We start from the raw sequence: 23,259 nt of genomic DNA on the forward strand, positions 1-23,259 counted from the left end.
CCAAACCAACAATATTCAATTTAGTTCGATCCAAACTGAACCGATCGGTTCAACCAAAACTTTGCCACTTGTTTTTGGGTGGGGGTGGGGGTGGGGGTGGGGGTGGGGGTGAGGGGAGTAAACAAAGTTTGACACCCTTAAGAGGAATGAAAAGATTGATTAGCTATATAGTATGAGTGGGTTCTTCCCTTATTAATATCTTTGAGGCTTGTTGATAAGGATCAATTAAGTGGCAATCATCATCAATCAAAGTTGTTTGGGACACAAATGGTCAGATATCAACTTCATTCAATTTTGTTCGCAGCAGCCGTTCTAACTTGTAAGGTGACGACTCTGTGAAATCAAAATCTTGATTTCTGTCCAACCACGGTCCCTTCCCCCCTCCCTCTTCCAAAATTGCAACCCAACAGTGACAGTTGTCGATAGCTCTATGTGTCGGTAATGGACTTTGGCTTTCGGGACAGTGGACGTGGAAATATCCTTCCCGAAAACAAAAGTGGAACACCATCGGGCGATATGTACCGGTTTTATTAATTACTAATACTGTATCAGTAGTACGGTACGAATAAGAAGTAAAATGGTAAGAAAACTCAAATTAAAGGAAATTCAGGAGTAGTTTTGTTCGATACAGCCGATGCAGGCCGATACCGTATTGGTATCATATCGATTTTGCGTGTTGCCGATATCCATTCCGATAACGTGCACTAAAACTATGGAACTAGGGTATGGGCGGATCGGCTATCGTTTAGTTTCAAAACCAATATTATATCGTGTTTGATCATTTTCATTTTACTTTTGTTTCTATCGTATCATTGATCTGGAATCAACGAATTATCACCTCCAATTTGCTGCTCGCTCCAATTTCCTCCAATTCCTCACATTGGAGTGAAATGACTACCTTACCCCACCTTGGGCAGTGTTTTTGGGTAGGGGGTAGGGTGGTCATTTTTGCTCCTATGTGAGGAATTGAAGGAATTGAAGGGAAAATCCCCAGTACTGGGGGTGCTGTTGCGCCGCACAATATCATCCCCAGTACTGGGGGCGCTGCTGTGCGCATCGTGCGGTGCAACAGCACCCATATGTGCACAATGTGCCCCACCGTGCACACATGGGCACTGCTGTGTTGCATGATGTGCACAGCAGCGCCCCTAGTACTAGGGGCGATAAAGATCCGAATTGAAGCGGGCAGACAACGATTTCTTGTGCAAGGGTGTAAAAATGAAACATATATCATCAAAAAAATGAAACATAGTCGATAAATAAAACCCATTAAAACATGTACTATTTTTTTTCCCTCCGTTTTTAATGTACGAAAAGTCCAGACCATGGCCATAATATGCTGGTGAGGGGAACTATTAAAAGAAATCAATAACTGATCAAAACCGCCTAAAGAGATAGCAAAGGCTTGGACTTGGCTTTTATAAAGGTGTCAAAATCAAATCAAAACTATTTATCAAAATTGAATGGAATCGTTTAAATCGAAACTATGAAACTGTTTAATAAATTGTTCGATTATGATTTCAAAAGTGAGATCATTTAATTAAACGATTTAAACTGAAATCGAACCATCTAACCGAAATAGAGCGCTTAACATTCTTAGTTGTACATAAATGTTGGGGGGGGGGGGGGGTGTGTGGAAAAAAACTCATTTACTAAAATCGAACCATTTAAACCAAAACCATGAAATCGTTTAATAAATAGTTCAATTATGGTTTCGTTTAATTAAACGATTTAACTGAAATCGGACCGTTTAACACCCCTAGCTTTTATAGAATGAACGCCATATTGGTTTGATTCTTTTTTTACTTGATATATGTAGAAGAGTAACATCGAAAAAATCAATCAAAATTAGAAGGAATCGATAGTTTGACACCCCCTACATGGTGGCTACATTAAGGTATAACTTGAAATCCGATTCAAACACACACATGGCATGTAATTGAAAACCAAATCTGCCCCCATTTTTCTTTGGGAAATAGTTTTTTGTCCAGGAATGTTGCTTCCGCCTCTCTCTCTCTCCTCAAAACAATGGGACGGAGGTATCTTTTCATATAATGAAGAGAGAGATAGGCTCATGAAAGTGCTAGTTTAGGCCATACTTCCGAACAAAGATTTTTTCCATTTTTTTTAAAACTTTAAGCTCCTTTTTGTTACAAAGAAAATGAAGAAAGAAAAGAGAAAAGAATATTTGCATTTCTTGTAAATATATTTTACTTAAAATTTTTTTTTTTTATAATGTATATTTCACTTCTGAAAAATACTTGCACATCCCTTGCAACCAAAGTAATGTTGGAGTGTTGAAAAAAGTTTGTTTGGATTCGGTTGGATTGAAATTGAGTAGAATCGGTGAATCACCCCCATTCAACTCTGATTGACTCGGTATTCACTTTGCTGTCGGTAGGCGGTTTAAGAGGACAAAATGGTCATTTCAGAACCCAACCGTAGTGGTTTCAAAAACGCAATGATTCTAAATGAGAAATGGCCTTTGCCGAATTGCCGTGGTAGTTTCGCAATCACAAAACCCCGCAGCCGTTAGGTCCAATGCGGCGGCATAGAGTGATGACTCATGTTATAGTATGATGCATGTATGTTATCATCAACATATCATACCCCATACATGAAACATGTTCTCCGCACGCCTCACATGCATAACATAAAAACCACCACAACTACCGTACCTCTATCTCTTGTCTATTTATTCCTCAATCCTCACCAGTGTTTCTATTTTCTCTCTTCTTTATCATTCAGTCATTCCAGAAGAGACGGGAATTAGCGATGGGTGAGGTGGGTTGGTCTCCTTCTCAATATTTTGTTCTCTCTTTCTCTCTGAAGTTCGGACAATGTTAGTTCGGTGATTTACTCTGTTTTCTTCGTTTCTCTGTTTGCAGAAGGAAAACAACCAGAAGGAAGGCGGTGAGAAGAAGGGTGAAGATAAGAAAAACGATGGTGGAAAGAAGGAAGATGGATCGATAACTGTGGTTTTGAAGGTCGACTTGCATTGCGAAGGATGTGCAAAGAAAGTGAAACGGGCTGTGAAGGGTTTTGAAGGTAACATCGGTTATTTAGAAACCATCCATTTACAGGAATCCACTTCGGTTCCATTTTCTATGTTTTCTCTTTCCATTTTGCTTTTTTCTTGGGATTCACTTCACCGCTTTCCACTCCTCAATGAACGAAGTCGGAACTCAGAAATCGGAATACAGTATTAGTAGTTCTCTCTGTTTCTGTCGAATTTGCTATAAAACTTGGAATCTGGATTTGCGATTTATACCAGATACCTATTGTTTTGTCATTCAATTAGTTCTCTGTTTTCTCTTCGTTTTCTATTTTGGTTATTTTCCGTTCTGTTCAAAAGGTTTCATCCTCAACATGAATCAGTGGCGCACGTTAGCCAACAGCCTAACTTTGTTTGTTTATTTTTGTTGGTGGTTGGTGGTTGTGGGTGAAGGTGTTGAAGAAGCGAAGTGTGATTTCAGCACTAACAAGCTGACGGTGATAGGGAAGGCAGACCCAGTGAAGCTCCGGGAGAGGGTAGAGCAGAAGACAAAGAAGAAGGTTGAACTCATCTCCCCTTTGCCCAAGAAAGACAAAGACGGTAAAGATGCTGGTGGCGGTGATAAGAAGACGGAACAAAAATCGGAGAAGAAACCAGATGACAAGAAAAACAACAAGCCGGTACTGTAAATTTTATTTAATTCACGTACGATTTCTGCCTACATTAAGCCTGGACTCTGGTTTATCGTGCTAAAATGCGCCTTAATCATGGAGGTCGGTCCCCTCATCTCTGTCAGGGCGTCAGCTGATTGCTCTGGCAATTCCAAGGGGCGAACTCACTTACTTCACCTGAAAATTAATGCGCTTTCAGGTGTCCTATTGAGTTCCAGACTTTCTGTCCCAGTCTCTCAGATCATTAATTCCTTCATTACCACTTACCAGAATCGCATCTGGCGCATGTTAGTAGAACCTCATGAGGAAGTTAAGCAGTTGCAGAGGAGGGTTTCTTCTTCTTCATCTTCTTTTTATCTCTCTCTCTCGAAATAGAACTAATTTTGGTTTCTTTCATGTTAACAGCCTCAGGCAACTACAGTAGTTTTGAAGATCAGATTGCACTGCGAGGGTTGCATCCAGAAAATTCGCCGGATCATATCCAAATATAAAGGTGATTTTGTTAAAATTGGTTAAATATTTTGAGTTCATGTGTTGCGTGTTCCCTTTTTTTGCGGTTCACGATACTGATTTTCAACTTTTCCATTAGTCTTTTCCTTCTCTGGGGCACTGAGAAACTCAAATAAAAAAGGAAAAAAAAATGGGGAGGAGTGAAAAAGGTTGCAGAGATCCTCGAGATCCTGGAATATCCATTTCCTTATTTGCAAAACACTAGAGTTTACGCAAGACCTAGTTTCGTCTTTTTAACTGCAGATTCCGGTTATAACTACCTGTAACTGACGGTGGTTGAATGTTTGCAGGCGTAGAGAACGTGAGCTTTGACTCGGCAAAGGATTTGGTGACGGTGAAAGGAATAATGGATGTGAAAAGTATGACGCCTTACCTTAAGGAAAAACTTAAAAGACCTGTAGACGTTGTTCCGGCGAAGAAAGACGATGAGAAGAAGGACAAAGAGGGTGGAGAAAAAAAGGACAAGACCGCCGGCGGTGGTGGTGGTGGTGGTGGCGGAGAGAAGAAGGAGAAGGGTGGTGGTGGTGGTGGTGGCGGAGGAGACGACAAAGGTTCCGGCGGAGGAGAGGGTGGCAAGAAAGAAGAACAGCCCAAGGTTGAAGGGAATAAGCTCGATTACTATCCTGGACCGTACATGGTGGAGTACGTTCACGCTCCTCAGCTTTTCAGCGACGAGAACCCAAACGCCTGCTCTATTATGTGAACGTGAACGAGACTTTCTGGACGACTTTTGAGTAGAGAGAAGAGAAAAAGAAGAGCAATGTAAATAAGTACAGTGCAGGGAAGAAGGTGGGAAAGGTGAAGAGATAGTATAGAATATTTTGATGCTGAGACGCGCTCTTTGATGGGTTTAGTTTAACGAATCGGCCAGGGTAGATCTTGTGCTGTTGGCTGTTCTGTTCAGTTAAAAAAAAAAAACTTGAAAACAGTGTTTGTAATGGTCCCATTTTGTCCAATTTATATAGTTGGTTCAATTCAATTTTTTGGCTTATTCATCGTTTGGTTTACTAGTTACTGATGATTGGCGAGATGTGACACGTGGAATGATTATATTTACCATATCATCCCTTACCTTTTAAAAAATGCTCCTGGATTGTTTTGGAGGGGTGTTGGATTTACGAAAATACCCTTTTCTTCCAATTCAAATCTCAACGCCGTTCTCGAAACGAAAACCCTCCAAAAGAAGGTAAGAAACTGTATTTGCTATCCGACTGTGTACGACACCATATGGTGCGGTTCTCAAGGCGGTGGCCGGTAGTGGACAACTGTAACTGGTCACGGAACTGGGTCGGTACCGGGTACGACCCGTACGTGTTAATACCCAATTGGCTTTGAGTGGGGCTAGGGGATTGTACAGTTCTGAGTGGGTTTCTGTGACTTATTTGGAACCACCAGAAATGCTATATTTCGCCCTCGTTATAGCAGAGATGAAGAAATGATAACCGAAGAGAAAAAAATAAAAGGAGAGAGAATCAATCAATAAGCTAGTTTACTATTAAGTGTACCGTAACATTAAAATAACCCATCTGATTCCTTGTAGTGGGTCCCACACGCTTGACGCAACCAAGGCCCCACGCTTGACAAAGGCTGTGCAAGACTGCAAGTTGCAACAGTGGTACAGCTACAGCTATACTACTCCGTCAGTCAGACACTAACATAAGTAAAGCGCATCAGTATCTCCGTCGCTCCTTCCTTCCTCCACCCAAAAATTCTCCCTTACCTCTTTCGAGGAAATCATGTTTGCCCTTTTTTTTTTTTTGTAAAAAAGAATTTTAACCTTTTTAATTTGCCTGTTGTGGTTTTAAACTTTTGACTAGTTGGTAAGGAGGAGTTGTAGGTTTAATTATATAGTTGAAAGTTAAGATGCCACGTGTGATTTTTACTGATGTGGCCCTGTGGGGTAGCAGTTGCAAGCAGGTTGTCTTTACCCTACGCCGCAATTTTATTGGTCATAACTCATAAGACTAGTAAAGGAAGGAAGGAAGTCGATCTACGTCAGCGCATGTCCAAGTTTTTTGATTGGTTTCCTTAATTACTCATTAATTATAATTATCTTTGGTAGGTATATTTTTTATTGGGAGTTTGGTTCCTACTGCTTATGGTAGCAACTTTTCCTACACATCCGTTTAAAATATGAATAATTGTTGTGGTTGTTAGTTGTTACGAAATTAAAAAAAATAATTGTTGTGGTGGGTTTTTACAATCGAGCTTCACCGATTCAGATTCTAATTTCTAATTTGGGTAACTAAAATGCTTGGAGAAACTGCTTGGAGAAACTATGGATCCGAATCCTTTATTTTCGCCTGCTCCTACTATAGTGTGCGTCCCACATATAACAAGGCGCGTAAAAATCGTCCTACTCCCGCTCAGGCAATAAAAAAAATCCCTATGAGAAAGAATATTCTAAACATAATATATTAAACATGGGATATCTTAGGCGTAGTTTCTCCAAACATTAAGTATCCTAGGCATGGTTCATAATCTCGGATCGAATCAGTCAATATCATCTGGATTGGATCGGTATCGATCAAGGCCAATCCCGAGATTGGACCGATATAACAAGGTTTGATTGGATCGGACAACTCGGTTGGATTGGCCAATCCAATTCGATCCTTGACCAATCCAACTGAATCTTTTTTTTATTTTTTGAAGTTTTGAAGTTTTTTGTTTTTTTATATTATCTTGACCAATACTAATTGATACCAACCGATATTGACTGATTCGATCCGGATAATATCGGCCGATTCGATCTCGAGATCACTACACCCACCAACTCTGGCCGATACATGACCTGATCCATAAAAAAACGATTTTGGGAGTTTATTGATCGATCCTAGCCAATTTGCACCGATACAATCCCGATCTGAAAAGGTTTCGACCATGATCGATCTCGAGTCCGATACCTGGATTTTGAACCTTGATCCTAGGTATAATTTACCCTAAAAAATAAAAGGGAAAAAGATCTCTGTTCGGGAGTGTGGCCTACGCCTACACTCCCATGAGTCTATCTCTATCCTCCCCATGTGAAAAGACATTTCTGCCCCTTTATTTTAAGGAGGAGAGAGATAGACATATGAGAGTGTTGACGTAGGCCATACTCCCGTATAGAAAACTGCTTCCCAAAATAAAAATAAGAATCTAAAATTCATCACCCAATCCTTGCTTCTTTCTCTCTCGTCTAGGATAAAAACACATTTTGAAGCTCTGATTTGTGAAGACAAAAGCAGAGAAGGAGGCAGGAAGCGTCGTCTCATTGTGGTCCCATAAAGAGATACGAAACGAAGAAGACAAACACATGTGGGATTGTGGGGTAGTAATGTTGAAACAATTAGACAATAGCAGAAGCAGAGAGAATATTCTACCTAATCAAACAACCAATTAGTCCCCCCCTCCCCCCTCTCCCCCTCTCGTCAACGCATAAAAAACCTTTGATACTTCTTAATACAAAATTGCTTAACTATGGATGGATGGCTTACCTTGCGCCTCACTCCCCCCTCACCACTCCACCAAAATGTCCTTTGTGACAGCTCAAGGGGCGCGTGCTTTTTTCAGAGATATTTAAATTTAATATATACAAATTAATATATTATTTGGATTTCAATTTCATTTTTTAAGAAATATTTTTATTTATAATAACCACTTGATTGTATGAGTCCAAATGATTAATGTTTGGTTCATACTTCATATAGGTTAATCACATTTTTTTTTATTTTTTGGAGAGCACTTAGGGAAGTGGGAAAGTTTCCACTACATTAGGGGGAGTGGCTTATTTGTTGTGTGGTGGATGTTTGGTTATGCTCTTCTTTTACTTGCTAGATATACATTTTTTGTCATTCCTATCATGCATGGACTTAGTTCATGGTATCGGTGACGATATCAGTGGTATCAAGTCATATTAGTCGGATTTCAGATCAAAATAATCTTATTTATATCGGCCACGATTGATACCAATATGAATTGGCCGATTTGATGCCATATGCATTTTAATATTAATAATGCACCAAACTACTTACTAAATCATAATTGCCCAACTTAATTATCTCCCAACTAAGTCTAACTAAAGTTTTCTATCATCATCATCATCATCATCATAGTGTTAGATTGACATTATAGCATTGCATAACTTTATAAGATCCGCCTCCTCTCCAGGGAGCTCAACACCAAGGGAGTGCTTAGGGGGCATCTAAGAGTTGGGCTGTACCGTACACATCCCAATGCGTGACTAGTCAGTCATTAAGATGTGTGCGACACAGCTCAACAGCTCGATGTCCCCTGGACACTCCCTGGAGAGGAGCTCAATCCAACTTTATAGGGTTTTTTTGCCCTTTACTTTTGTTTTGTTTATTTTTTCTATTTATGAAAATCTTTAATTTTGTTACCTCACATGATATGAGTTTAGATTTGTAAAGTTGTAGGTTTGGCCATGTGTCAATTTTAATCGTCTACCTCAATCATGGGATGACATTTATTGAGATTCTTTTCTAATGTACTTTTACTAGTCCAATTGGTTTCAAATTAGTGCCTTAAACCTTTTGATTATCTTTCTTAACCTTTTTATGTGTATGGGTTATTATATAAATAAATAAAAAAGAAAAAAGAAAAGTTTGGTATCAAACTTGCCAAAAAGAGTGGAAAAATACAACAGGTCATGCATGATTGTGGTCCAACAGCCATATTGGTACCAAATTTTTAAATGCTTTTAACTACTTAGTTTGGTTGGGGATTTTGTAAGCTCCTTAACGTGCATCTAGATCTACCATTTTTTTTTTTCCCTTTCTAATGAGACAAGAAAAATATAATTACCTATGAGAACATAAATGTTTTAGGATCCAGATCCTCTGCGGTGCGTGCAAAGACCGCCTTACCCCTACCCAAATGCCTTGCTCGAGCGGAGGTAAGGCGGTCATTGTGCGCGTGGCCCAGTCTACGTCGCACAAGCCGCTACGGACAGCGGCGCCATAGACGATCTGAATTGAATGTTTTAACATCAATGACTACTTTAGCTGAGAGCTTGTGAGTTCTCTTCTCGCCTTTCCATCCTGTCTAGTTCTGAGCAATCAAAACATCATTCCTATGTCTCTTAATTAGCCAAAGAGACTCAAAATATTTCATAAGTTGTTGTACATCATAAAGTAAATTAAATATATCTCATGGCCATCTTCTCATGCTATCTTGCATAAGCTAGTCTATCACATCTTGACAGTCCATCCAAACTACCACACATACCCACCCTTGTTCTTTTGCTCTTTGCGGCCATTGATAAATTCCTCACAGCTCTGATTCTTGCAAACTCCATACAAAACCATTATTTATATATGTGGAAGTAAACTCAGAGTGAGACAACAAAATAGAAATCCATTATTACACATCTCCATTAGGTTCTCCATAGCTGCCATCACAAATAACTGGATATGAGATCTGCCATGTAGCAAGTTTGATAATAGGGTTGAAATCTTATAAACATATAGGTCTCAAGGTCCCCTACTCACATGCCAAATTTCAAATCGATCTAAGTTTACCAAGTGGCAACACAAGGAATTGAAAAATCGATAATTACCACAAGGGTGCATAGGATTATAGGAGGCCGGTATGTACATGAATATGCACAAGAGGTTGTATGACATCCGAGGGTATACAATTGAACAAAGAGGGTTCTCTAAGCAAGCGATATAGAGGAGCACGCCAATGAGGTATGACAAAACAGTATCCATACATAGGAGGGTAGTGATGTTATTTCATGTGAAGAGGATAGAGATAAACACAAAGTTGACAGCATATTCTGCCCTAACAACAACTCAGGAGAACCTTTTCAGACCATAATTTTTTTTGAAAAAACAAAAGAACCCATGACCCACCAAAGCTATCTTTTTCAATTACAGCCATAATTACTCCATGGATCAATTATTTGAAGTAGATCGAAGATCACTCTTTTTAAGTTTTGTTTGGAAAGAGATATCTGCACTAACACCTTAGTTGGATTTCAAGCACTTAATAAAGAGAGACAATGGGACCAAGTGCTGCTAGTGTAGTCAATTATATTGACAACCAAAAAAGATCAGTTTTATACTGACTCGTCTTTAGATAGAAAGGAAACCTCATCATTCTCAGGCTTCTCTCTTTAGATAGAAAGAAACCTCATCGTCTGGCTTACGTTTCTTAAGGATTAAACAGAAAAGTCACCTCAAGATTTGTCTTAGCTTGACTGGTACTAAAGTAATACTAAAGCAATTCTAAAGCAATTCTAAAGCAATTCTAAAGCAATTTTGATTTTCAGGGTGGACATGAGTGTGAGGAGAAAGAAAGATGCATGAATGACCAAAAAGATTGACTTTAATGGATTTTTGAACAGAAATTTTCAAGGAAAGTAATTATTTGATTTGAAGCTGGGGACATAATAAATTCGGTGAAAATGATGAAGAGAAGTAGAGAAAAGGTGGGGGATCAATATCTGCTCCATTTCCCAAGTCCCTCTAATAGGGGGTTTGAAATGACCACCCTATCTCTGCCTGAACACACTGCCTGGGTGGGATCCACCCCCTATTACAGGGACTTGGGGAACTGGACCGTGCAGAAAATGTAGTCGATAATTTTCCTGAGGGGGGGGGGGATGGTGTTTTGGTTTTATGTGCATGTCTATTGTCTATTAGTAGCAGTGGTTTGAGGTATCGGTATTGGATTGACCGATATCGGAACTCATCAAATCCGATACCTGATCAATCTTGGAACGTGCATGGTACGGATAAAGGGTATACTTGTCAAAAGGGTGTCAATCTATTTGTTCAATTTGGTTTGGTTCGGTTTTGACTCAGATCAAGATCAAATCGAAGCCAAACCTGTAAGGCAGTCTCAATTTTTGTTGGTTTGGAACCGGTTTGATCAGGTTTTTATTGCTTTTCATTAAGAAGCTTACATCGATCTGGTTCGATTTTGGGTTTTTATATACATATATATTTTTTTTGGGTCTTTTCATTAACTTTTTCTCCATTCTTCTTCGAAAGGGGTCAAAAGCGCATTTAAAGTACAAGTTGAATAGAGCTCTCGCACAAAGTTCTGGGCCAATCCGGATAGCCGGAAAGTTTAATCGCCTAACCGGTTGAGAAACCGAATGTCACTGGTTGTCATTGAAATTTACTGGTTTAATAGGCAGAGGCATTCGACAAGAGTGTTGACGAGCCCAACAGGCATCCGCAAGTCTAGTAGGGATCCGGCAAGTCTAGATCAGCCTTGCTTGGCCATATTGTGTGGGAAATGGATTGAGAATACCTCACTTACCGGGGGAAGGAGGAGTGAGAAGGAAGGTCAATGAGAATGTGATGGTTTATGTCGTATCTCACTTAGTGTGGGTAGGAGTGAGGAAACGGAAAGTTGATCTCACTTAGTGGGTGGGAGAAGTGGAGATTCAACATGAAGATCATGTCGCCTAGACGCCTACACATGGCTATGGTTAAACAAAGAGAAGAGGAAGATGTGGCAAAAGTGAGTCCACGCCACTTGGGTATGTGAGTGTAATAGTGTGATGTAGTATTGGATGTATATGCGCATTTATAAATCTAATTAAAAAATGCATACCAAACACAACTTAAGGCTACATTTGATAACACTCTTTGAAATGATTTCATTGATTTCATGTTCTGTGAGCAAAATACCATTTGGCATGTGTGGTTTTTTTTATTTATTTATTTACTCACTTGTTCAAATAAATAAATGAAAAAAAATCGCACGTTTGATTAAATTGCGAACGTGATCAATAATCTATTCTTCTCTATTATTTTTGAATGAGTAAATATATATTTTTTTTTTCAGGTTCATGAACAGATTTGTAAAAATACGAACGTGAAAAACCTCAAACCTCGCCTTTTTCATTCCAACTCTCTTATCTCTACCTTCAAGGAAACACTCAGAGGAACCCTTCGAAAATAGAAAGCTAGGAAAGCCTCACGCCCTCCTACTTGTGTTTTGAATTTCAGCTGTGATGGTGTGTTTGCTATGCATTTTTGGAATAGATTGTGTTCAGAATGTATTCAAAATTTGATTCTTCTATATTTTCTCACTTCAAATGTATTCTAAACCTATAATTTATTCCAAGAATGAATATCAAACATAGTCTAAATTCCTAAAATATCCAAAGCTATATTGTTTGTGGAATAAAACCTATCATTTATGCAATACTTGTTGGCCAAACAATGGTTCAGAGATCAAACCATGGTTCCCTAGGGAGATCAAGATATTTATCCTTAGTGTTTTGCATGCCCTGAGTTAGCCCATGGTGTCACATAGGTGTCCCATTTTAATTTTTAGGGATTCCCATGGTCGCCCATGGGAACTCTGGTGCATCCCTGTTAGGGTTTCTCCTTCCCTCATGTGTCCCATAAAATTTATTATCACAGTAGGGACGAAGAAACTCATCCCTAGTCCATCACATGGCAAGGGGGATCTATTCTTAACTCGAATGCGCAGCGGAAAAGGTCGATTCGAGTTTCTTTCGCATCCCATAAATATTAATAATCAATAAACTGAAGAAATTAATGAAGAACTGCTAACTTGGTGAGCCTCAAGTGTTGCTCCTCCAATAGACAGTGGTTCTTCCTCCAGCGAGCGCTCCAAGCAAACAGATCTGAACCTCCAATGGTGCTACCAAGGTTCTACACGCCAATCCCAGATGCCCTCAAACTCCTCAGCACAGATCTAGGGTTTCACAAACCCTAGCTCTCAAACACAGGTGAGAGAAGCAAGAAGAAGAAGAGAGATTACAAGAGGGAGAGAGAGAGAAACCAAAAACGTAGGAGAGAGAGTGTCTGCTCCAAAAACGTGGAGAGCTTCCCTCTTCTGCTTTTTATGGTCCCTTATTTATAATAATAGGGTTTAATTAAATCCTAGATAGATTTAATAGAGCCATAGTGAGAGTCTGACTCTTTCTCTCTCAGACTGGCAGTTCTGTTTAAATTCAAAGTACTACACAGTTGAAGAAGCAGAATCTAATAGGGAAAGTATTAATTAGATTCTTGATTTAATTATTAATGAATAATTACAATTAGCACCAAATCCATTAATTAAATAAAGAGCCAATTAAATTAGCAAATTCCAAATAACTCCCTATATAATAACAATTTAGCATATACAATCCCCCCACTAATCAACACCATCATTATGGAATCTAGGGCATGTACACATGTACTGTCAAACCCCAATCCATAGTACATGTCCATATAAGAGCATCTGTGCATCTGATCGGATCCCGCAAAACTCGATAAAACACTTTATTTGAAATAACTATAAATAATGTATCATTTTATGTAAAATAAATTTTGCAAAACCATTTTCAAAACGATACTGGATCCAGATTCTAATCCAACCATGCATAGACAGTCTCTATCTTGGTGTTCCCCAATCGGACAGTGGTGACCATGTTGGATAACTCCTTCACTCACAAAGTGTTCACGCATTCCCAGAACACCGGCTTTGACTCGCTTGAGTCTCAGCCATTGATGAACCAAAGAATGCGATCACACTTTGCAGTGACAGGGTTCCCTCAGGTACAGGGTGTCGGTGACACATGTCTATCCCTTCTTACATCTGGCAGTAACACATGAGGGAATCGACAAAGTAGATTCTTCGCCAATGCACACATCAAACATGTGAGCATTCGCATTCGTACCCTGACATCACATGTCTAGGCATACCCAATGCGACGACCATATGATAAGGGTGCCCAGCCCAAACCCTAGTCGTGACTACCATTTTAAGTATAACTTACGGACACATAATACTCAAAAAATTTATATCACATGTGACAATATTAAACTAAAATGTATAAATGTTCAATACAAAGTTGAATCGGGTTGAACTGGACCGAACCGGGTTTGATGGACACACACTTGTCCAACAATACTAATCTCCCCTAAATTCTCCATTGCAGTCATTTTTCGAGTCTTATTAGTCTTTTTATGTTTTAATTAGGAACCTATGTTGGTAAGCCTGAGTAACTGTACACGAAAATGAAATACCTATAATGTGACATCAATCTTGTTGACAAATATTTTAGGGCAAGAAAGCGTTACCTGGTCACGTGGCCCTAATGCTAGTGCAGGAACCAATGGAAGCATGTGCACAAGCATCACAGGGGTGATGGAGTGGTCATTTTTGCCCTCTATGTCTTGGCGTAGGGGCCACACGACCAGATAGCGTTCTTTTCCCTAAAATTTAAGGAAGAAAGTTTCGTGTCGAGGAGCATGGCTCCCACGCCTTGTGCCTATCTCTCTCCTTCTTCCTATAAAATGATCTCTACCCCATAGATTGAACCAAACGAAGAGCATTGATTGGATCTCACACAACGTAGAAGCCACGCTTCTAGACAAAAAACACTCCCCAAGAATTTTAAGTGGTTGCATCATTGCATGCATCATAATTTTTAATGATTCTTATTTAATAGCGACGCATATTGCAACATTAAAGCGGATCCAATATGAATGTGACTTATGATTATGGACTTATCGCCATAATCACTTTTTAACCCATGAGAAATTATTATTAAATAGTCTGGGTTCCTAGTGATCAGCTCGGGTCAACAGCCAAGTGTAGATATTCCGTGACATTTTGTATTTTATATTTCACTAATTATAGTTTGGCTGGTCCAACTCCAACCCAATTTGGATTTGGAGCAGGTTGGGTTCATCCAGATTGCAACCCGGCCCATCTAGAGCAGCTTGATGAATAGACCACACGTACAGTCACTCTTTTTCCAATGGCTAGGGCTCAATGCCAACCAGTTTAAAAATATTTTTTTTAAGGAAAAAGAGCGCTACTTGGTCGTGTGCGGTGTGTGATTCCTTCGGCCAGACATAGGGCCTAGTAAAATGCCCGTCGCACCTTTAGAGATTTTTGTCTTTCCATAGGGATGTGCGTGACCCTGTGTTTGGACACAGGGCTGTGCATAAAAATGAAAGTTTAGGAGTATTGTTAGACATGCATAAAAATAAGATAGGCTAGACTCTACAATCCCAAATGAGGATCCGGTTGCTCACCAATGAGGTAAAAAAAGTTCACTTTTTCAGAGGAATCATAGGTGAAACTTTTGACAGGGGAGTTTGAGTCTATGCACTGTACCATTAGTATGGAGAAATCTCAGACGTCACATGAATTGAATCGTAAAAATTGGTTTCATCTTAGACTATCAAGAATGGTAGAAGGTGTTGAAAAGGAATTTTTTTCCTGTATGGTTCCTTGATCGGTGCGGTTCCCTAGTTCCTCTCATAAAAGGAGGGTGGATCCCACCTGGGCAGACTGTTCGATCAGATGCCCCAGGTGGATCCCACCCCCCTCTTGTGAGAGAAACTAGGAAACTGCACCGATCAGGGAACCATAGACGATAATTGTCCGTTGAAAAGCATACTGCATACCCGGTCGACATATAGATCTTTTTTTGGTAATTTATAAAAGAAAATGAGAGAAAAAACGCGGATTGTAACATCAAGCATTCCCTTTACACCCTCTCACATGGGTATGCAAAAAAACCATCCCACCTTTGTTGGTGGATGCCCATGCATATTTTGTCATTGACCCAACACTTGGTGGACTGACCATGCGATCAATCAGTGTTCTATTTTTCAAAGATTCTATTTATTTTGACAAAATTTTACATGAATTTTAGAAGTAAATTTTACATCGAAACAAACGGAACCAAAGAAAATAATCTTAAAATTCCAAATGGCTATGGATTGAAGTGGAGTGGGTCAATCCATGACCGTTTACTTATAGCGTTCACTATGACTTTGAAAGGGCTAGGCCGTGGGATTTGCCTTGATTGAATGCTTCTTAAGTGCATAAATTACTCAAAGAACAGATTTTTAAAACCCAATCCACTACGTATTAATCAACAATAAAAACGTGTACCTTTTTTACAAAAGTAAAATAAAATAAAAATAAAAACAAAAACGTGTACCAAAGAACATGAGAATACATCAACTCTATGGGCCCTTTCTCCGAGTTCGACGTTGTTGCTCAAACCCTACGACGAAACCTATGGGCACAAATTATGCATGAGAACCCAACGATGCTTCGAGAAGGCTCCGTGGGGGTTTCCACCTACCAACATGGCTTTCAGTTCCGAACCTTCGAGAAAAGTCACAAAGAAAAAAAATAAGAGATTGTTTTGTTTGGATAGTCACATGTTCTTTTGTAATTATAAGATTAAAGTATAATAGGTAAAAAGTTTTCGGACTGTGTATGGTGTATGATTATGTTTACAACCGTTGGAGGGTATGAGGAACTGTGTATTGTACATAATCATGTTCATTCAACAGTTGAAAGCACGATCGTGCACATGCACGATTATATATGAAAACTCTTCCCAATATAATATAAATAAGATAATTAAGACGTGGATTAAGTTTTCCTTCAACCATTATTGGTGATTTAACCTTATGACTGGAGTCTCCACAAGAGAATGCCATTGTAAATTATGAAAAAAAAGTCCTTTTCAATTTTCTGAAGATGCAATGCGGTGCAGTTTGGGATTGAGAGTTCGAGAAGAGAAAAAAAAACTGGATCAATCAAACTCACACAATTGGATGAAGCATCTTCTACATGTTGAGCTCTCAGACCTGAATTACAAGACACTACAAGATGCCTAAATAGTAGAGGATTTTAGTCCGATGAATAGAGTTGGATCACGAATGATGTAGTAGTAACAACAACAAACGATCGAGATGCAAATTGCCCCAACCTACAATCAATAATCTGACAATGTGGAAAAACGTTTCTTTATCATGGTTTTAAATATTGGTATTGGTCTCTACATTTACCGATATGTATCGGGGCCATATCTAACAGTTTTACCATATTTTAACGAAAAACTAATAATAATAATTTTTAGACTAATCTACCCTTATCATCCTTTCAAAGTTCAAACTTGATTTATCGGTCATTATGAATTAGCTTTATCTGTCGGTAGACTTTATAAGTCTGAAATTTTTATTTTTTTTTTAGTGAAAAGTTTCAAATTAATTTACGTAAATAGGCATACGTGAATACCAAAAAAACCAGTTTATGTATTGCTTGTGTCCCATCCTCCCATGTATTTATTGCTCCAAAAGCATAGCTGTATATGTAGTGTTTTTTAATATTGCACGTTCATATGTGATGTATGTGTCTTCTCTCACCTTTCATTACCAAAACACGTCAGATTAATCATTGACGTGTCACCTAAACATAAAACACTTAATCCATTATTACATTTGGTAATCAAGCTTGTCACCACTAACTAATCGGTAGGCTACCTAATCCATCTCATGAAATGCAATGGTGGGATCTGACGTGGGAGGATTAAATGGTAATTATGTATAGGGAAAACGAATGCTGCCCGACAGTGTCTTCTACGCCCTCTCATGTATGGCAGTGAAATGATCATACTACCCCTCTGCTTGGATGTTGGCCGTACGTGATCCCATTAGCCCCATATTGGAGTAGGCCACACAGCCGGACAACAAATCCCTTCCCTTATAAATATCAGAGAAGAATGTTGCCCGATCGTGTGGCCCATGCATTAGCATGGAGGCCAATGAGAGGACGCATAAGTGCAATGATTAGAGAGATTGTAGGGAGGTGGTGGTCATTTAGGGGGCTTGTGTTTGGGTGCAGGGGTCAAACAATCAGACAATATTCTTTTTGCCTGTATATTCTTTAGACAAGAAATTGTTGTTTGGTCGTGTGGCCCCTGCACCGGCACGTGGCCAATGAGATCACATTTATCAATATGGATGAGATTTTTTTTTATTAATTTTTTCTTTTTGGATAATATTTTTTAATTTGCATACGTTAGCCATGATTAGATAAACTTAATTAAATGAATCTAATTTCAGCATCAAATTGAGAAATACCACTAAAAGAGTGTAGAGTTAAGAGATCAGTATTGACTATTAACATTCTCTCCCCGTCCATGGGCTCCATGAATCGGTGATCTGACTCAGCATCGACTTATGATTTGGCTTTTAATTAGTGTGTTATGAGTTGCATTACTCTTTAACTAGTGTCTTAATTACAATTGACTTCTACTTCTCCATAATCGTGGAAGGCACAACATCTAGAAGTTTAGTAAGAGAATGTATTTATAATTTTTTTTCATTAGAGAGTGATGAAAACATTAGGTTAACATTCTCATGCGAAGAACATCTGAAACTATATATTTATGGGGAAAAGATTAATCATGGGAGGCACAACATCTAGAAGCTAGTAAGAGTATGCTATTATAAATTTTTTTATTAGAGAGTAATGAAAATATTATGTTAACATTCTCATGCAAATAAAATTTGAAACTATATATTTATTGGGAAAAGGTTCCCTGAGCTATTGACGGAGGGTACACTAATAAAAAAGATATTCAACAAACATTACAATGATATAATTACATCAAATTTTTACCACCTACAAAACAATTATTCAAAAAATATTTTTTGACATGAAATTTTTAACTCTGGAAGATTTTGCAGGAGGAAACATAGCCTAGATAAGGATCATATTATTATCTGTGGACAAATTTACTAGAAAAAAGAATTATGAAAGCATTGCTAAATGCTAACTTAATGAGAGATTCTTTTATTAATAATACAAAAAATACTATAACTTATATGGGAAAATGTTCTCTGTGGAGGGCAGCCATGCCCCGACACACTAGGGGATGAAATGACCGCCGTTGCCTCCCATGAAAGGCAGAATTTCTACCCCCGAGATGCCAGCCCCTACGTTCATTGGTTGTGGCGTGCACGTGACCCCTGCGCTCCCCCACAGAGAACGGTAGAACACTCTCCTAACTTATATCATGTTAAATTTATTAAGTTGTAGAGGTTGCTTAGCTACGCACTCCACTATGTAATTAGGTTTATTTTGAAGTATAATGTAATTTATTCATATTATTCACTAGTGAGGGGGATTGCTACTGTGTGGCCCTTGCACCAACATAGGGGGGCCAATGAGAGCATGTGTAAGAGCACCTAAAGAGGTGGGATTTTTCATTTCACGATGGGTAAGGTGGTCAATTCCCCTTCATGTATCTGGGCGTAAACACCAGCTTAGCAGTCTTTTTTCCCCAAGTCATTATTGCATACCAGACTATTACATATTAAATTAAAGAAAAAGAATGTTGCATGGTTGTGTGGAATGTGTGCCCAAACACAAACCCCTCTGTAATACCTGTCTTAATCCCTACAAAATGAAAATTCCCCCTAGTTGATGTCCTTGTGTGTCCCCTCATTGGCCCCCGCTGGTGTAGACGACCTGCCCGTCAAAGTTCTTCTTCCCCCTAAATTAATTGAGAGAATTTTTCCGGTTGGGGGGAGGTAGCCTACGCCAACAAGGAAACACCACGTCACCACATGAGTGCCTTGTGGAAGGAATCATTTCAAAGGATAAAGAGGTAATGTCACGAAAAAAGGGAGATAGGAGATAGAGATAGAGATAGAGAGAGAGTAGTGCAAAGGGAGGTTATTTTCCCACCCAGACATAGTCCTCCTGAAATGACCGTCCCACCCTCCTACAAAATGAAATATCCCGGCAGCATTCTTCTTACCATACATGTATGTGTATGGCATGAATGCATCATCCACTATATGCCAAAGTTGATCACGAATAGCCAGCTAGTCATGCACGCCACACAATGAGAGCACACGTGGACACTCGGGGTTTGAAAGGGGTTGGTCTTGTGCCGTAGAAGAGAAAATTTGACCGAATTGAAGGTCACCAACAACCAGATAGGAACGAGGAATGGTAGGGCCCATTCCACGTCAGGTAAACATGGCTGAATGCGGTGGACATTTGACTTTTGTACGGAGTTGTCTGCGCGTGCCCACTGCCCTCAGCGTCCGCCGCTGATTACCTAATGACGTAAAACTCCCTTCAGCGGTCCAGAATCTTCTTCACTCTATTTAGCGATTCAAGCTGGCTCGTGGAATGGGGCCAGATGAAACTGACCGATTCATCCACGACTAGGGTTTTAGGAATGGACCGATATGGCAGACCTGTATTAGTATCTGCCCGATACTGACTTGGTGATATGATACAGACATAGGTTAAAATGGTAAAATGGTATCGGTATCGGCCCGATACTGAATTGGTGATATGGTACCATGGTTTTAGTGCACGGTATCGGAGCAGATATCGGCAACATGGAAAACCGATACGATATTGATACGGTATTGTCTTAGATCGACTGTATCAAATAAAATTACCCCTTGATTTCTTAAAAAAATGAGTTTTCAGACCATTTTACCCCTTGTCCGTACCATGCTACTGATACAGTATCGGTATCGGTGACTAGCAAAACCGAACTTACAAGCATGTATGATACATACATAGGTTAAAATGGTAAAAGTGTTTGTGTGTGTTGTGTATTTTTTAGACCCCGTTTGTTCCACAGGATGGGATTCAAGAGGCGGGATACTGTAACCACTTTTCCTCTTAAGAATAAATCTCATGTCCGTTTGATTCATCGAACGGGATAATGCTAAAATATTATCAGGGGATAGATAGGACCTAAGGGTAGTTGAACTTAAGACTTCTTAATTGTGAGGTGTTGGTCCTTAATGCTTGAGCCCCCTCCTCACAGGCATAAGAAGTTGATTCTGTAGACTTAGTGCATGTCTAGAACAACATCTTGAGTTTTAATTGTTGATCTTGGCTTTAGTAATCGAATTGAGTGAATCATTTGATACGAGTAGTAATTAGATTAGTTGAATCATCCAAGTTGAATGAGAATTGGTTGAGCCGGATCTTGATTCTTGCAACCTTCTTTTGAAATGCCCATTTTTCATATTTGATTTCATTCTTTATCATTATATTTTTCTTTTAGTCAGTAATTTTTTATAGAAATAAAAATATTATATTAAACAAACAATGGTTAACCCATAGATGATTAACCCATAGAATACGGTTCACCCGTCATCTTCGGGTTTTAATATTTTCCAAAAACACCCTCACGATGCCTTCTCCTACCCATCCAACACCCATTATGAATGCAATCTCATTCATCGTGGGTGGAAGAACTCTCGATCCATAAAATTTTTAAAAAGAAGAAAAGTTCTTTGTGGGTGAGTGTACTGCCTACGCCCAGGTAGAAATCTCACCCCCTCAAAATGCTTTTGTGTGTGCTCTCATTGGCCAGTGTATGCCCTGGGGCCACGCTCCCCACAAAGAACAATCTCCTTTTTAAAAATCACAGATTTTAGGAAAATCCCTTGGTTCTTTCCCATTTCAATTCCTAAGGTTAAAGTTGATTCCGATGCTGATCTCGTGTCCAATTTTGTATGGTTGAACCTTATTCTTGATACTCAAGAATTTGGCGTTTGGTAACAAAACAAAGATGGGAGCAATGATTTGTAGGTTTGGAATAATCGCAACGAATTTTTATGGACCCCACCCCCTCTGCCTCCCTCCCTCTCCCCCCCCCCCCTTTTTTGTCATCATATGATCAAATCACTAACTTGTTTTAAGCAGTTTACATCATCATGTGCCAAGAGAAAGTTTTCTAGATTGATCTAAAAAGCATTTTCATTTATGAAAAATAATACATTATAAAAAACATAGATAAAAGCATATACATGGTGAGTCATACGAATGAGATAAATCATTAATTATATGTGTTTGATCGTTATCCAAAGAATCTGTTATATATATCCATAAATTAGAATATCAGATGTTCTTGTTATAATCAAATCAATTTTCATGGGGCTTTATCTTACAAAGGGAACCAATTAAAAATAAAATAAAAATTTGACATGTGAATAGGATGTCTATGAAAATCCAGCGTTATCCAATGTTCCACATGGGTCACTTGGGGTGGATGTGTTGAGAACCAGCCCCCTTATATAGAATAGGGGAAGAAGAACGTTATCCGGTCACGTGGCCACTAGCACCAATTTTGGGCAATAGAAGTACACACATGGGTATCGATCATGGGATTTTCATTTTGTAGGGGGCAAGTGACCATTTCAAGGGGTTGTATCTTAGCACAAGCTGCACATGACTAGGCAACGTTATTTTTCCCATAAACTAGATAAATATCAATTTGACATTTTGGTGTATTTAAGATGGGGGGGGGGAATCATTTGAGCAATCTATTTTGATAATTTATAAAAGCAATCTATCCTCATTGTGCCATGTGGAATAATGATGTGACAATTCTGATACTTTTATGTATTGGTATGAATCCTCATTTATATCCTTGCACGTCAATGGTATTTCAACTCCAACCACTTTTTTTTTTTACTGCAAACTGCTTTTGGGTTGACATATTATATGTGAACACGAGGCTTTGGGTTTTATCTGTTCACAAAATTTAGGCCTTATGAAATCTGTCACAAATTTAAGCTTATTGACAATTCTAAACATTTTGACTCATCAAGATGGCTCAATGCTCAAGCCATCCCATATAATAATTTATCTATCAAATTCAAGACAAACATTATAACGGCCCAAATAATAATCAGATTTAGTTTGAAAAGATTAGTAGGCCCAGACAAGTCAATGCTCAAGCCCATCCCATATAATAATTTATCCACTATTACTTTTTCTTCTTTTTTTTTTTTTGTGAAAATTAATACACTACTACTACTACATCAGTACTACCTACAACTTACTAATTAGAGAGGGTGGGGGTACGAGGGTCGAACACTCGACCTCTCCTTGGACTTACGCTAGACCTTCACTGGATAATTGTCACCACTATACTAGAAGCTCATCCTCGCGATAGCCCAATGTTGATGGATTAGATACGAGTTAGGTCAAAACCAACTCAACACTCAATGGACCAACAAAAGACTGATTAGCCTACGACATACATTTCCTCAAGTAGGACCAAGTCCATTTGAAGACAACTTCTAACTCATTTCCCCCCTTTTCAATCTTCCCTATAAAATTCAAACTTGAAAGGGTTTGGATTTTGAATTGGAAAAGAAAACAGAAAGTACAACAATAAAGAGTTGCCTAAATGTCAAACGCTAAATGTGTTTATAACCAAGAAAATTCTAATCTCCCTTATCAACCTTTGTGACAATAGCAATTCATTTTTCACCAAAAAAAAAACAATAACAATTCATT

At 38.9% G+C, this 23,259-nt stretch overlaps 1 protein-coding gene across 2 annotated transcripts; it reads left to right on the top strand.

The window, feature by feature from the left end:
* Window positions 1-2,724: 2,724 nt before the first annotated feature.
* On the top strand, window positions 2,725-4,920 carry LOC122653237 (heavy metal-associated isoprenylated plant protein 3-like). Of its 2 annotated transcripts, XM_043847195.1 has the most exons (6): window positions 2,725-2,784; window positions 2,889-3,048; window positions 3,449-3,675; window positions 4,072-4,159; window positions 4,467-4,664; window positions 4,716-4,920. In XM_043847195.1, exons 1-6 carry the CDS (start codon window positions 2,776-2,778, stop codon window positions 4,877-4,879), a joined length of 846 nt encoding a protein of 281 aa, XP_043703130.1. In that variant the 5' UTR covers window positions 2,725-2,775; the 3' UTR covers window positions 4,880-4,920. The 2 variants fall into 2 exon arrangements, with proteins under 2 accessions (XP_043703130.1, XP_043703128.1); XM_043847193.1 differs by having other exon boundaries at window positions 4,467-4,920.
* The last annotated feature ends 18,339 nt before the right edge of the window (window positions 4,921-23,259 follow it).

This window comes from Telopea speciosissima, chromosome 2, assembly GCF_018873765.1.
Source record: "Telopea speciosissima isolate NSW1024214 ecotype Mountain lineage chromosome 2, Tspe_v1, whole genome shotgun sequence".
Taxonomy (NCBI): Eukaryota; Viridiplantae; Streptophyta; class Magnoliopsida; order Proteales; family Proteaceae; genus Telopea; species Telopea speciosissima.